General features: G+C 52.9%; 1 protein-coding gene across 1 annotated transcript in view; it reads left to right on the top strand.

Moving 5' to 3' along the window:
• The window catches only part of LOC116944328 (low-density lipoprotein receptor-related protein 6-like), a 59,762-nt gene that overhangs the window by 13,962 nt on the left and 29,226 nt on the right, over window positions 1-16,574 (top strand). Inside the window, exons 4-12 of the mRNA XM_076068485.1 lie at window positions 937-1,133; window positions 3,035-3,166; window positions 3,737-3,943; window positions 4,800-4,992; window positions 7,799-7,970; window positions 11,721-11,937; window positions 12,138-12,433; window positions 13,644-13,870; window positions 15,788-15,972. Coding sequence (XP_075924600.1) covers window positions 937-1,133; window positions 3,035-3,166; window positions 3,737-3,943; window positions 4,800-4,992; window positions 7,799-7,970; window positions 11,721-11,937; window positions 12,138-12,433; window positions 13,644-13,870; window positions 15,788-15,972 — 1,826 coding nt within the window. The remainder of the gene's footprint in view (window positions 1-936; window positions 1,134-3,034; window positions 3,167-3,736; window positions 3,944-4,799; window positions 4,993-7,798; window positions 7,971-11,720; window positions 11,938-12,137; window positions 12,434-13,643; window positions 13,871-15,787; window positions 15,973-16,574) is intronic.

The following is a 16,574-nucleotide window of genomic DNA, read 5'->3' on the forward strand; positions in this document are numbered from 1 at the left end:
TCGCGATGCGCGCCTTGCGGCTTTCCATTGTGGAAAGTGTGGGTGCAATCGACAAACTAAAATCTTGTCCGTTTTTTGGGAGAAATTGCTTCAAACCGTAAGTGCGGTTTGCTGCACCTGTAAAGCTTCGGCAGACAAATATGTTAACGACCTCGCCCGGTATACAGCAGTACGTGGGTTCGATCCCGACCCTGGCGCCTGTGTATTTGGGAGTTTGCGTGCGTCTCTCTCTCTCTCTCTCTCCACGTGGTCACGTGGATTTTTCTCCCGGGTCCTCCGGTTTTTCACCTCCACATTTAGAAACGTCACGCGTTCGGAGTAATTTGGCCCGATATCAATTTGCACGTGGATCAGCCCACTCCGTTGAGCTTATCATTTGTGGCCAGGCCGCTTCTGAGAAAAAAAACCATGTCGGTGGGCCTTATCTGGTCAAAGAAAAGTAATAGTAGTAGTTTTGTCTGGGGCTGGCACCAAGTGGCTGCCCTCTTTACCAGCACGTTTAGAGCAGCCACGACCCACGATCCCTCACGCTTCCATATCGGTACCGCGACGGGGGTCAACGTGGGCTTTGGGTCACCTTGGCCCCGGGAAGACTGTGCCAGAGAACTACTTGTCAAGTCCCTTCATTTGCCCTTCATCCCCCTTCTCATTGACACGCGTTTTTCTTGTTTACGTGCCCTACAAAGGACGTTCGTCGCATGTCAATAAAACCAAAGCTTTCGGTGCCCCTTCATGTACTGTGGCAAAGTAAAAACCTGATGATATGGTTTTTAGGCACAATGTAATATTTGACGGGGCGGCGGGGGGCTGTGGCTGTGTTGGGGGTGGCAGTGGGGGAGAGAGCAAAGCATTTGAGAGCGTGGGATAACCCCTACCGCATCGGCGGGTTTGTGTAGAAGTCGAGGCCTCAAACGTCGTCCCCCGTGGCGCGAGCAGGCAGGTGGTGATCGACGGGTCGTTGTCGCACCCTTTCGCCCTGACGCTGCTCGCCGACTCGCTCTACTGGACCGACTGGCAGACGCGCTCCGTGCACGCGTGCTCCAAGCTCACGGGCTCCGACCGACGGCAGGTCGTCACCGACATGTACTCCCCGATGGACATCCACGCGTACAGCCCTCTTCGGCAGCCCGCTGGTACGTACGTACGTAGGTGGGTGGATGCTTGCCGAACGTCTTTCGCACCGTACGTAGCCAACCGTGCGAATCGGGGGTGCGGGGGAAGGACAGCAAACTAAAGACAAAAAGCAGTTTTATTGAAATTAGTTTGGCAATCTAGATGATTTAAAAGGGCGTAGCTCTTCTTGGTTCTACTCGGTAAAGTCACGTAGAAAGGAAATAAAATAATAAAAATAAAACACGATCAAATGAAATTCTCACGACGTTTCGGCCGCAACACAAGTGGCCTTCTTCAGGTGAAGGAACAGAACTGTTGAGACGACAGCGCTTCAATGAACACTGCTAAGCTTCGCAGCGTCTTTTAAACTGGGTGGGAGGAGCAGAGCGCCTTGACAAGGGAGTTTACATATCAACAGAATAATTTAGCGTTGAAATAGCTGTGTTAAAGTGTTGGATTAGCAGGGTGTTAAAGTCAGAAATGAGCATGTAACTGGGAGATTAGCATGATGTTAATGTGAGGGATTAGCATGTAACTGGTCACGGAAGTAGCTATGTTAAAGTCAGAGTTTACATATCAACAGACGCATTTAGTATATTGACGCTAAAGAACTGCAACTACCCAACTATGATACAAATAAGCCGATGTGAAAGAACTAAGTATTCATTATATAGTGTAGTGTATGCCCACTTACTTTATGTTAATAGCTCAACTTATTGAAGAATATATTGAGTACATTTATTATATTGATGTAGTTTATACTTAGTTTTTTCACATCGGTTTAGTGTATGATAGTTGGGTAGTTGCAGTTCTTTAGCGTCAACATACTAAATGCCTCTGTTGATATGTAAACTTTGACTTTAACATAGCGACTTCCGTGACCAGTTACATGCTAATCCCTCACATTAACATCATGCTAATCTCCCAGTTACATGCTCATTTCTGACTTTAACACCCTGCTAATCCAACACTTTAACACAGCTTTTTCAATGCTAAATTCTTCTGTTGATATGTGAACTCCTTTGTCAAGGCGCTCTGCTCCTCCCACCCAGCTTAAAAGACGCTGCCAAGCTTAGCGGTGTTCATTGAAGCGCTGTCGTCCCAACAGTTCTATTCCTTCACCTGAAGAAGGCTACTTGTGTTGTGGCCGAAAAGTCGTGAAAATTTCATTTTATTATGTTTTATTATTTTATTTCCCTTCTTACGTGACTTTACCGAAAGAACAAAGAAGATGAATCCCTGCAGTCACGAAAGCTTTAAATCGAAAAAGTGCATAGCTCCTCGTGGCTTCCTAATATCAGAAGGAAGAGCGTTCCAGACGGCCGCTGAAGCGTGTTTGAAAGCACGCGATGCGGTGACCGTCTTTGTTCGATGGCCAGCCAAAATCCTCCGCTGCGAGGATGACCGGAGCACGCGTGATGGTGTTTATGCTCCTTGACGAGATCAGCAGCGAGGTGTTGTGGCAGGCACTTTGTGTGCAATGAGTACGACTTCATCATGCGTTCGTTCAGCAACCGGAGGCCGATGCAGCTCAACGAGCGCTGGACGGACCACGGTCGGTACGCGCTGTGCTAGTTGCAACAAGAAAGTGGGGTGGTGGTGGTGGTGGTGGTGGTAGAGGGGGGGGTACGGGGGGGGGGGGGGGGGTACACATTTTGCCGCGCTCGCCGCCGTCTCCTCCCCAGCGGGGGGCCGCCGCACGTCGACGCCCGCGGAATAGACGACGCGGTACCCGAGAATCGGCGACGGTTCGTCAGATCGCGCGCGCGCGTGGCAGACGCGGGCGGGCACGGCTCTGGGTGTGGCGAAATCGTCACCCTACCTCGGTGCCTGGCAAAGCACACACGCACACACACACGCACACACACCGCACCCCCCCTCCTTCTGCGTGCGTGCGTGCGTGCCCTATCCTCCTATGCAGGCCGGAACCCTTGCGGCGACGACAACGGAGGCTGCTCACACCTGTGCCTCATGTCCCCGGCGAAGCCGCACTTCAGCTGCGTGTGCTCGACGGGCGTGCAGATCCTTGCCGACAACAAGACCTGCCGGCAGGGTAAGCGGGCGCCGCCCCCTCCGCCCCCTTCGCCCCCTTCGCCCCCCCCCCACCCCCGACAGACACCCGCTCTCCGCTCTCCAAGCTCGCTCGCCGTGGCTTCCTCGCGTTAGCCCGCCGCGCGTCGGTGTCGTTTGTGCAGCCGCCCCCCCCGGTCATCCGGCCGGTTGGCCTCTTGTGGCTCCGGCAAGTCGGCATGTCTCGAGTTCAACAAATTCTGATTCGGTGTTGTCCCCCAGCCCCATGATCCCTCCCCAGGTGAAGCACGACGATAAGCCGCTTCATTGAGCCATCGTCCGTGATGGCCAGGTCGTGTTACTGAAGAGAGAGAAAAAAAAAAAAAAAAAAAGAGAGCTACACAGATCAGTTGGATCCTTTACCCTGGTCAAAAAACAAAATGCAAATTTTCAGCGGACCCGTGTCCAGCAAGCCTCGCGTGCCGCCGGGCCTCCGCTTATCGCCGGTCGGACACCGAGCCCCCCCCCCCCCCCCCCGCGGCCCGCTCCCGCCCGCGTCCTTGACGTCTCGGCATGCCCGTCGGCAAGCGGAAAGCGCGCCTTGTCCTGGCAGGCGCGCAGGAGGTGCTGCTGCTCGCACGGCGCACGGACCTGCGGCAGATCTCGCTCGACACGCCCGACTTCACGGACGCGGTGCTGGCGGGCGCCGGCGAGGTGCGCCACGCCATCGCCATCGACTACGACCCCGTGGAGGGCCACGTGTACTGGAGCGACGACGAGCTGCGCGCGGTGAAGCGCGCGTCGCTGCGAGCCGCCGGCGGTGGCCCTGCCGACCCCGCGACGGGTAAACGGTCGCCGAGCGTCCCCCTTCCCCGTTGTCGCCCTTTGAAGCGTGACGTCGCATGGTTGAAGAGCTTGTTGATTTTTTTTTTTTTTTTAAATCTGCTTATCAGACGAGAGAGGAGGGGGGGGGGGGGCCCTTGTGTCGTCGAAACGACACCGGGAGAAAAGCTCAAATCGAATCGCTTTATTTTGGTACCGAGGCTCCCCCCCCCCCCCCCACCACCCCCGGCAGGGGCACGCGGGAGGGTGCGCAGCGCCGCTTTTGGCGCCGGCTATCGTCGGGTGCGGCGGTCGCGTCGCTGCAGGGTTTCTCTGCGGTGGGTAACGACGTCTTTTAAAAAAACAACGGGCGCTACGCCTCCCTCTCTCTTTTTCAGAGGCCAAGGCGCCTATCGCAAACGGGGCGACGGTTTCGATTCGAGACTCTACGCTATTTTTTTTTTCGTTTGCGGCGTCTCGTTCGTACTTGGTGGAATAATTTGCGTTGTCCGCATCGGTTACGCCGTCTTTGTTTTAGACGGTGTCTCGTCTGCGCTCTCTCATTCGACGCATAGACTGAACTACTTTTATTTCAGCTGGCCACCCACCCCCTTGTTGTGCCTTACCAGCCTTCATAGGTGCTCGCTAACAGCACTTGCCCAAACAGTCTGTTGCAAGCTATGTCGGGGATTACATGGGCGCTATTCACTAACAGCACTTGCCCCAACAGTGTTTAATAGGCTATCCGTGTGTGGGGGGGGGGGGGGTGATCTTTGTCATTGTTTATCTGTCTGATGTGACCTCTCTGATATTGATTCTTCAACAACATCAACAACAACAACACGAACCAACAGAGGAGACACTAATATGGACGGAGGTGCAGCACCCGGACGGGCTGGCGGTGGACTGGATCGCCCGGAACCTCTACTGGAGCGACACGGGCACCGACCACATCGAGGTGGCGCGTCTCAACGGCTCTTCGCGCCAGGTCCTTGTCTCCGAGGACCTCCAGGAGCCCCGGGCCCTCGCGCTGCACCCGCTCGCCGGGTACGCGCCACGACGTTTGTCGGCCACGCTGCTGGACGAGGGACTACCGCGCCGCGTAGCGGTTGTTACGTGCTCGCGTAGAACTTCTTTCGGCGCCGTACGTTGCCGACAGTGGAGGTCGGGCCGCTTTGCCGTAGCTAGAAGGCAACTACAGCGGCGCCAATGTACAGGCCCATTAATAATAAAAATATATATATAAAAATGACTCTTTAAGTTGAGTTTTGGGGCTCTGCGAGTCAGCGCTGTCTTCTAGGCAACGATGTGTGTGGCCATTACCCGCAAGTCCTCGAAAGGTGAGCCACAAATTTTTCCCCGGTGGTCCTGGAACCTCTGCTCATAGTTGTACGTACGTCGCAAAATCTTTCGCACGGCCAAAGGACAACAAACTAAACGGGCAAAGCAGATTCGAAAGAAATTAGTTCGTCAATCTTAGACGATTTAAAAGTGCGTAGCTCCATCGGCTTGCATAATATCGGTACGAAGGGCATTCCAGACGGCCGCAGGAGCACTTCCGAAAGTGCCAGTTAGTTGGACTTACTTCACTACGTTGGTCAGTGTGGTCGGTGGGTGGTCGGGAACTCGGGACCGTTAAAGTTAACATTCAGTTGACATCAATGAGGCCTTGTACCTTGTACAGTCAACCTTTTGTCAATCCGCTGCTGGATGAGGTTCTTCCCCACGTTTTTTAGGTCGTGGGAGAGGCGGGGCTAGGGGGTTATTCGATCGCAAGTAATGCTGGCCAGTGCCGGTTGGTTAAATTGGGGAGCCGTCGATCTGGGAAGCATAGAAGTGCGGTACAACAACAGCGTGTTTGCTGCTCTGACACCCAGCCTTTTGGCCGTCTCCTGCAGCCTGTGAAACAGCCTGTCGTGCCTAGTGGGCACTCATCCACGCTTGGCTTCCGAGATCTGACGAGATCGGGCGCATTCCCGGGCTGTCTGGCCATAAGCCCAACAGCTCGTAGTTTGTAGGCGCCTACCGTGCTGTGTTGCGGTGTGCCGGTGTCGAGGTTTTGTAAGTGCGAGAGAGGAAAAAAAATATATCGTTGCAAGTTGATGTTTAGGAGCGCCTCTGTGGCCGCGCCCTCTACTGACGGGCGCTGCCACCGTGACTGGCACGCAATTTGAATTCGGCAGCAGTTTGTGGGTCCACGGTGGGAGCTGACCGCTCCATACTGTGCGTCGCAAAACGCGGAGCGCGGTGGGGAGCGGTGGATTGAAGATTTCGTTTTGGGCCTTGGGTTGGTTGGTGGGTTTGGCTGCATCAATTTCCAGAGTCGGGCGAGTTCGCGGCGTCGCCGAGTGAGCTCGCACGCGTGTGCCGAATGGATTGTGAGACGTAACGATGGTTTACGTACGTACGCACGTACGTTTGTTGAGCCTCTTTCGCACCGTGCGTCGCCAATCGTGCTAATCGGAGGTGCGGAGGGAAGGACAACAAACTTAGACACCAAAAGTAGTTCGAAAGAAGCGCGTTTGTCAATGGAGATGATTTAAAAGCGCATAGCTTCCCCCCCAGTGGCTTCCTAATATCGGAAGGAAGGGCGTTCCCAGAGGGTCGCAGAAGCGCATTCGAAAGTGCGCGATGCGGTGGACCGTCTTTGTTCGTCTTTGTTCGACGGCTTAGCCAAAAGGCCGCCGCTGCGAGCATGACCAGAGTTTGGGTGGTTGGTTTATGCTCCTCGACGAGATCTTCGGCAAGGCATTGCGCGGTTCATCGGCTAGGCATTGCCTGGTTCATCGGCAAGGCATTGCCTGGTTCATCGGCTAGGCATTGCTTGGTTCATCGGCAAGGCATTGCCTGGTTCATCGGCTAAGGCATTGCGTGGTTCATCGGCTAAGGCATTGCCTGGTTCATCGGCAAGGCATTGCCTGGTTCATCGGCTAGGCATTGCTTGGTTCATCGGCAAGGCATTGCCTGGTTCATCGGCTAGGCATTGCCTGTTTCATCGGCAAGGCATTGCCTGGTTCATCGGCTAGGCATTGTGTGGTTCATCGGCAAGGCATTGCGTGGTTCATCGGCAAGGCATTGCCTGGTTCATCGGCTAGGCATTGCCTGGTTCATCGGCAAGGCATTGCTTGGTTCATCGGCAAGGCATTGCGTGGTTCATCGGCAAGGCATTGCGTGGTTCATCGGCTAGGCATTGACTGGTTCATCGGCAAGGCATTGCCTGGTTCATCGGCTAGGCATTGCCTGGTTCATCGGCAAGGCATTGCCTGGTTCATCGGCAAGGCATTGCTTGGTTCATCGGCAAGGCATTGCTTGGTTCATCGGCAAGGCATTGCCTGGTTCATCGGCTAGGCATTGCCTGTTTCATCGGCAAGGCATTGCCTGGTTCATCGGCTAGGCATTGTGTGGTTCATCGGCAAGGCATTGCGTGGTTCATCGGCAAGGCATTGCCTGGTTCATCGGCTAGGCATTGCCTGGTTCATCGGCAAGGCATTGCTTGGTTCATCGGCAAGGCATTGCGTGGTTCATCGGCAAGGCATTGCGTGGTTCATCGGCTAGGCATTGACTGGTTCATCGGCAAGGCATTGCCTGGTTCATCGGCTAGGCATTGCCTGGTTCATCGGCAAGGCATTGCCTGGTTCATCGGCAAGGCATTGCTTGGTTCATCGGCAAGGCATTGCTTGGTTCATCGGCAAGGCATTGCATGGTTCATCGGCTAGGCATTGTATAGTCCCAGCGGTGCGATCGATCGTGGCTTACGACGACGACGCCGCCGCCTGTGGAAAACTTTGACGCAGAGCCAAAGCGTCTCGCCCACTGTGTGCTGTCTGCCGCGCGTTCCTGTGCCGCGCGTCAGGTACATGTACTGGACGGACTGGGGCGAGCGGCCGAAGATAGAGCAAGCGAACCTGGACGGCTCGGAGCGCGTCGTGCTCGTTAACACGTCCCTGGGCTGGCCCAACGGGCTGGCGCTCGACCTCGCTCTGGGCACGCTCTACTGGGGAGACGCCAAGACGGACCGCATCGAGGTGAGCCACCCCCCCCCCCCTCCACCGTCACCGTCACCGCGTCCGTCACGGGAAGGGGGGGGCGGACGCGCGGCGCCCGCGATCGAGTTTTTTTTAAAGTGCATAGCTCCAGTGGCTTCCTAATATTTGGAAGTAAGAGCCAATCACTCTGTATGTGCGCGTGTGGGTGTTGTGTTAACGCGACCTACATCCGGCCTGCGTGGCTTTAAGTACAAGTAATATTTTGATTTAAAGCTTTCGTGACTGCAATGATTCATATTCTTGGCTCTTTCGGTAAAGTCACGTTGAAGGGAAACAATAAAATAATAAAATATATAAAACAATTAAATTCTCACGACGTTTCGACTGTAACACAAACAGTCATCATCAGGTGTTACAGTCGAAACGTCGTGAGAATTTTATTGTTTTATATATATTTTATGATTTTATTGTTTCCCTTCAACGTGACTTTACCGAAAGAACCAAGAATACAAGTAGCATGTAATGATCGTTTTTGAATTGGCGCATTCGTGACCCGTTGGCCCAACGGTGATGATTTCATTTTTTTTACTCTTGTGTACGTAGTGCATTGAGCCGTGAGTGTAAGATGCTCGATAGATTATTTGGCGACGCTGCTGCTGCTGCTGTTGCCGAGTTTGCAGCGGTGCACAGGCAGACTTATTGACCGAAGAGACCTTAACACGTTCGTCAATAATGTCGCCTTCTTTTGAAGGCGGCGTTATTGATGAATGCAGTGAGCTTTTACGTACAGATATTGGTCATTTTAGATGAGGTGAACGTTTTAGATAAGGTGAACATTTTTTTTGAGGTTAGTGGAATGAACGCGGCTAAAACGGGGTGGACGGTGCAGGTTATATGGGGTGCCACGATTACGAGATGTTGTCTCCCTCGCCTGATATGCAGGAAGTCGTGGGTTCGATCCCGACCCTGACGCCCTATATATTTGGAGTTTGCGTGTCCTCCCTTTCGTCGCGTGGATTTTTCTTTCCCCGGGTCCTCCAGTTTTACCCTCCACATTTAGAATCGACATCATGCGCTTAGGCCATTTGACTGCTCTACATTTCCACGTGATAAGTCCACTTCGTTGAGCTGTCAGTTGTGGCCAGGTCGCTTCTGAAAAAGAGCGACTGTACAGCTAATTAAAAATTTAAAAAACCCAGCCTGAGTTGAAAGTCGCAAGCTCGTGATTGTGGGTCAAGGGCTCGAATCATTGTCCTCTCTATTAAAATAAAAACTCGGAACCGCTGATGTTTCGAAGTTTGAACTTTTAAAGAGTGAAACGTTACTGAGCGATTTAACGTGGAAGAGGAATGAAAAAAGTAAAAACGGCGGTCACTTCCGTAACACACTCTTTCCTCGCTACTCGCTTCATCTCAATCTCACGACGTGATCCCATAATTAAAAGACATTCAGAGAAAAAAAAAATACCAATTACCAGTTCTTCATCAATCCACTCTGGGATGAGGTCCTCCACACGCGTTGACACTCGTGACGATCTCACCCCCCCCCAAAAAAAATCTCTTTTTTAGATAATATTGTTCGCGGAAGCCCCACGTCGGTGTTGTTTGACCATACTTCACCACGCTGGTCAGTTGGGGCTTGGTGAAGAGGGTCCTAGGACCCCGTCCAGATACTAGCCCATGAGCCCAGATCGGATCCCTCTCTTGTCCAGTACCACTAGAGCTGGCATAACAATTTCTACGTGGTCAATAACAGTAAATGATGCAATAGCAATTTCAAATGGTCAGATGGTTATCTTGTAATTCACCTTCATTGGCGATGTAAGTAAATGGGTTGTACTCAAGATGCGCTACCCTTCGGTGATACCAATTACTGCTCTGACCTACGGACTACTACACCACTCGCTACTCAATGAAAGTCGTGACCCGGGGAACTGAACTCGAGTCACCGGGTTTCACGGTGCAGTGCGCTATCCACTCCGCCAACTCGCCTTCCAAATCACATGAAAGTGAATTTACTATCATTCTGTAATTACAGGAAAACTCCATTCAATTCTGGTGACCCCCCCCCCTACTCCCTACTTTAGAATCGAATTTTTTTCCCTCCAGACTCCCCGCCCCCCACCCCACCTCCCAACCCCCGAAGCTGTGATCACTAAGTGGGATGAGGTTCTGCAAACATACAGCACTGTGCCGGTCGGTCGGTCGGTCGTGTGACGGTTGGTTGAATTTTTGTTTGGCGAGTATTTTTTTCTTTTTTTTTGCCACCGTGATGTGGCACGCCGTTTGAGCCCGTCTGCTGTCTGGCCGCACGAGAGTTCACGCGCTGACGCGACAAAATTCCTGCGTGGTTTCGCAAGCCGGTTTGCTGTTTTTTTTTTTAAAGGATTTAAGAGTGGTGGGGCAGTGATTTTCTTAGCAAACCGGTCCTCGGAGATAGCCAGCCAGCCAGCCAACGCCCCCCCCCCCCCCCACAACGCGTCGTTTTGTTTTTAAGTGAATAATAATCATCACGATGATGTGATGTTAAATTGGCAATAAATTGCTGCGCGACCCATTTGCATGCAAAGGCCTGGTCTTGCAAAAACGCTTAAATCGTCGACATCTTACGCGCTCGTCGGAAAGGACACGTAATCCGATCGATTTTAATCACACTGTCCAGTTCAAAACTCGGTCTCTTATTAATCTCCACACGAGAGAGTTCCCCATCTGAAATGTTTTATTTTTGCCACGAACCGAGCTTGACTGGAACCAGTTGTGCAGTGTGCACTCTGCCACTTATTTGGCGCGGCGTGAGTCGACATCACTGCCAAATCCCCCCCCCCCCCCACTCCCCCACTCCCCCACCCCGCTGTTTTCGAACGTGTGAGATGCATCTAATTTGGACAGTCTGCGAGTTGAACGCTTTCGCCGGTTCTACACACACGCACTTGTGCATCGGCGCCTCGGCTGGACATGTCCGATTTGGTGGACGTATCAACATTGTCCGGTGGACGGTCACAACGACGGTCAAAAACCTTGGCACGCGCAGCAAATAGATTCGAAGCTTTACATTTGATCTCTTTCATTTAACATTTTATTTGATTACATTTTTATTTTATTTTTTGAAACGTGTATGACCCGCCTTTTTTTTTCGTCTTATCCACAAATCCTTTTAATCTTCGGGGTCCAGGGCATCCGCTCTATTTATTTGTCCACAGATGCCACTGGTTTTGTAGACGTTTATTTTCGCCTGCTTCAATTGCTGCACAGCTAGGTTTCCCGTGGCCCGTGGTGGGGAACTAAAAATGTTATCGGTTCGTCGATTTAAAAATTGGTGACTTGGACCATCAACTCGCTTCCACATGCAGCGAGTTCCCGCACCTTTGCTTAGCAAGGTTAGCTACGTCACGGCCAGCTGCCAGGATTCGAAAAACCAGGATTTCATTGGTCCCAGCTCGGCGCTCTGACCCACGAACCACCTGCTGCTCTGTTTGAGCGTGGTTGGCTACGTGCCGTCGCGAAAGAAGTTCAACGTGCGTACGTATACACACACGCACATGCGAACCAAGTCCTGTCATGGCCAGCTTCCAGGATTCCAAAAACCAGGATTTCAACGGTGCCAGCTCAGCACTCGCAAACCCACCCGCGCGGTGCGTTCCCGCACCTGCCGATTAGCACGGTTGGCCACGCGCGGTGCGAAAGAAGTTCAACGTGCATACGCCCAGGGCAGCGACATCCCAAGTCGGCCCCGTGCTTGCGATCGATCTCGTCCTAACGGTGTGTGGCTGCCCACCTCTCTCGTCGCCAGATGATAAAGCTGGACGGCTCTGGCCGCCGCGTGCTCGTGGAGGACAAGCTGCCGCACATCTTTGGCCTCACGCTGCTGGGCGACTTCGTCTACTGGACCGACTGGCAGCGGCGCAGCGTGGAGCGCGCCCACAAGCGCACGGGCGAGCGGCAGGTCCTCATCGACCAGCTCCCGGACCTCATGGGGCTCAAGGCGACCGCCGTCGCCGCTCCGTCAGGTACCCCGCGCCGGAAGGGCGCGCGACGCGGTGGCCGCCTTTGTTCGACGGCTCCGCCACAACCATTGACGCGCTTATTTAATCGTCCGTCTGTTTTTTTTCTTCGGTGTCCGGTGCCCTTCACCGCGCTGCTCTCCCCGCCCGCCTTCGCCCCCCCCACCCTCCCCGCCTGCCACCGCTCGTGCCGCCGCCGGCTACAGGCACGAACGCCTGCGCCGGGGAGGAGAACGGCGGCTGCAGCCACCTGTGCCTGTTCCGCCCGGGGGGGCCCCGCTGCGGCTGCCCCCTGGGCCAGGAGCTGCTGGCGGACGCGCGCACCTGCGTCGTGCCCAAGGCCTTCCTGCTGTTCTCGCGCCGCGGCGACATCCGCCGCATCTCGCTGGAGACGAACGCCCGCGGCGACGTCGCCATCCCGCTCGCCGGCATCAAGGAGGCGTCGGCGCTCGACTTCGACGTGGCCGACAATCGCATTTACTGGACCGACATCGGCCTCAAGGTCGGAGCGCGCCTTGCGTGCACGCAGGGGGGTTCAGGTGTTTTGCGTTTCGCTAAGGCGACGTCCGCCACGCCGGCGGTTCGCAACCTTTTCGAGTGCGCGGAACCCTTTGCTCGGCGCCGAGGTTGCTAGGAGATGTTAACTCCCTCGCCTGGTGTACAGGAGGTCGTGGGTTCGATCCTGACCCCGACGCCTGCTGTATATTTGGAGTTTGCTTGTCTCTCTCTCTCTCATCATCATCACGGTGGTGTTGAGATGTTAACTCCCTCGCCCGGTACGCAGGAGATCGTGGGTTCGATCCTGACCCCGACGCCTGCTGTATATTTGGAGTTTGCTTGTCTCTGTCTCTCTCATCATCATCACGGTGGTGTTGAGATGTTAACTCCCTCGCCCGGTACGCAGGAGATCGTGGGTTCGATCCTGACCCCGACGCCTGCTGCTGTATATTTGGAGTTTGCGTGTCTCTCTCTCTCTCTCATCATCATCACGGTGGTGTTGAGATGTTAACTCCCTCGCCCGGTACGCAGGAGATTGTGGGTTCGATCCTGACCCCGATGCCTGCTGTATATTTGGAGTTTGCGTGTCTCTCTCTCTCATCATCATCACGGTGGCTAGGAGATGTTAACTACCTCGCCCGGTACGCAGGAGATCGTGGGTTCGATCCTGACCCCGACGCCTGCTGCTGTATATTTGGAGTTTGCGTGTCTCTTGCTCTTGCCGTGGTCGTGCGGATTTTTCTCCAGGTCCTCCGGTTTTTCCCCTCCACATCTAGAATGAACGTGCCTTTACAGTTACTGCATTTGGCTACATTTCCACGTGATGAGACACCTTTTTTGAGCTATCGTACGTGGCCAGGTCACTTCTGAAAAAGAGATTACTATATAGCTCAGCGAACCTTACCTGATGAAATGAAAAAATCGTTTGCAGGTTTTTTTTTTTTGTCCCCGCGGACCCCATGTACTAGCCTCGCAGAGCGCCGGGGGGTCTGCGTATCACAGGTTGGGAACAGCTGCACCAAGCTATTGCTCCCGCTCCCGTCGCATCTCGGCATTCTTTTGGCGAGCGAAACCCTACTCTGCCGCACGTGTGTTGCTCCTTCGCAGGCTATTCGGCGACGTAAAATTGATCGGGGCCCCTACTTTTCCTTTGTTGGTTTGTGTTCGGTTTTTTGTTTACGTCATTTGCAATGAAACCTCCGTCGTTTCCGCAGACGATCAGCCGCGCGTACATGAACGGCAGCGCGATGGCGACGGTCATCGAGTTTGGGCTGGACTACCCCGAGGGCATGGCCGTGGACTGGCTGGGCAAGAACCTGTACTGGGCGGACACGATGACGAACCGCATCGAGGTCGCGCGTCAGGATGGGGAGCACCGCGCGGTGCTCGTGTGGAAGGACCTGGACAATCCGCGCGCGCTGGCACTCGATCCTGTCGAGGGGTAACGCCCCGCACGCGACGTTGCCCGCTGTCCCCCACCCCCCCCCACCGCCCCGTTTAATCTTGGGGAGACTGCCGGGATGGAGGGCGCCTGGGCATGACGCGCCAAGGGCCCAGGGGGTGGGTCACAACGGCCCCGTGACTTAATTTCGTGAGCGGAAGGGGCCGTGATTAGTTTCGGGGATTAATTTCCTGCGGTCCGCGCCACGGAACCGGAATATTTATTTGTGCTGGACGAATCCAATGAGCCGTGAAGCTCTTTTTTTTTCTTCGCAGATGTCCAGTAGGTGCGTGGGTCCGACCATTACAACAACAAACAATACAAAGACACGACGGGAGTGCAGAGTAGGGGAAGAGTAAACAAATCACTTTAAAAAAAAATATATACCAATGAAACTAAACTTTTTTAAAGCCCCCCATTGAGCTCGTGGGGGTTATGCAGCTACCGCTGTACTCGAGCTGCAGAGGGAGCCACGGTGGCAAGATTTTAGCTACCCCACCTGCTTTCCATGATGCCTCTTGAGTTCGATCCCGACCCTGACGCCTGTACAGTAAAAACCTTGGATTGCGAGTAACTTGGTCTGCGAGTGTTTTGCAAGACGAGCAAAAATTTTAAGTAAATATTAATTTGATAAACGAGCGAGGGTCTTGCAATACGAGTAGTAACGTACACGCTTTGTACTGCCGAGCGTCACGTGATCACACAACTGATATCGGGTGTTTTGATATACGAGTGCTTTGGATTACAAGCACGTTTCCGGAACGAATTATGCTCGCAATCCAAGTTTTTACTGTATATTTGTAGTTTGCATGTTCTCCCCCAAAGTCGCATGGATTTTCCTCCGGATCCTCCGGTTTTTTCCCCTCCACATTTAGCATCAACATCACGCATTTGAGAGTATTTGACAGCTTTACTTTTCCACGTGATAATAATCCACTTCATTGAGCTATCATTTGTGGTAGCCAGGTCGCTTGTGAATAAATAAGTAATATTTTTTAAAACTTTTTTAAAAACACGCTTTAATGAAATGTTCCCGTACTAGTAATGTCAGAACTCCACGACTCCAGGAAGTGGCCCCGAATCTTGCCATAACGTAAGGGGCCGTGGCCAATTACAGCCAACGTCAGCTGACCGTGGACAATTAGGCCTCAAGCCGAAACATAACATATAACAAAATAATGTTTGAAAATATATATTATTTTTAATGATAGAATATAGTATTGTCATCAGTACGACATACGTATACCAAGTTTGCAGTCGATACCACATTGGGAAGTGGGTTAAAATTGAGTTACAAGATTTGAGGATACGACAACAACAACAACAACGGACAGAGCGAGTTAAATGAAGGCGTGCAAAAAGAGCTCGGTGGATCTTCATCATCAACATCATCACAATCGTAGGTGTCCACTGCGCATTTCGCTATTTGCTTCCACTTCCCTCTGTCCTCGTGCCAAGTGGTGCACCGTCTTTTTGGAACCAGTCTCTTATGTCGTCGTCAAGACATTTGCCAGGCGAGTTGGGGGTGGGGCCTCACCCCCGGTTAAATAAAACATAGCTTATATTTTGGTTTAAAGCTTTCGTGACTGCGACGATTCATATTCTTGGTTCTTTCGGTAAAGTCGCGTTGAAGGGAAACAATAAAATAAATACGAAACAACGAAATTCTCACGACGTTTCGACTGCAACGCAAGCAGTCATCATCAGGTGCGAAAACTGCTTGTGTTGCAGTCGAAACGTCGTGAGAATTTTATTGCTCTACATACATATTTTGTTATTTTCTTTGTTTCCCTTCGACGCGACTTTACCGAAAGAACCAAGAATACGTGGCTTGTGGTTTCACGTGCTGAGGCTTTCTTTGAGCTGCGTGCCCCCGTCCCGTGTGCGGCCCTCTCCCCGTTGGCGCGCGTGTTTCAGCTACATGTACTGGACCGAGTGGGGTGGGCGGCCGCTCGTGGAGCGTGCCTGCATGGACGGCACGGAGCGCCGCGTGCTGCTCGCCAACGTGGGCCGCACCAACGGCCTCACCATCGACTACGCGGCGCGCCGCCTCTACTGGGCCGACCTGGACACCTACCTCATCGAGTCTTCCGACTTGCTAGGTTGTCCTGGCGCTCGTACAAGTTCTCCTAATAAACCAGCAAAGCTTAAATCGGTCTCAAAACCGTTTACCCATAAATGCTCGCCAGTAATGCGTAAATCAGTCTGTTGTTTTCGGTAAAGTCGTGTAGGTAAAATAACATGAATGAAAACAACTAAATGATATCACTTTTTTTAATTGTATTTTACCTACATGACTTTACCGAAAAAAAACAAAGAGTGTGAATCCATGCAGTCACGAAAGCTTCAAATCTAGAATAGTCTGTGTACAATGTGGCTTTCTTTGCATTTCATTGTTTTGATGGAATACTCTTGCCAATAACATCTGATAACCCGGCAGCTTTTTGCTTACAACGGCATTTTTCATTGCAAGGCCACCACGGGCCACTGGCAGCCCCTGGTGGCCTTTAGTGCGGCCCCTTGACGTGTTGCCCCCTGACAACACGCAGATAGTGAAAACACCCCCCATCATCATCATCATCGTGCTGCTGTCAAACCCAGCGGTGGTATCAACCGTGTGGCGGCACCTCACACTGATGATGGCTCATCGGCGAAAGTGGCCTCCCTCTGACAATTAGCGAAGAACACTGATTTAAAACAATCC

The sequence above is a fragment of the Petromyzon marinus genome, chromosome 21 (assembly GCF_048934315.1).
Source record: "Petromyzon marinus isolate PM22_M1 ecotype Great Lakes invasive population chromosome 21, UKy_Petmar_22M1.pri1.0, whole genome shotgun sequence".
NCBI lineage: Eukaryota > Metazoa > Chordata > Hyperoartia > Petromyzontiformes > Petromyzontidae > Petromyzon > Petromyzon marinus.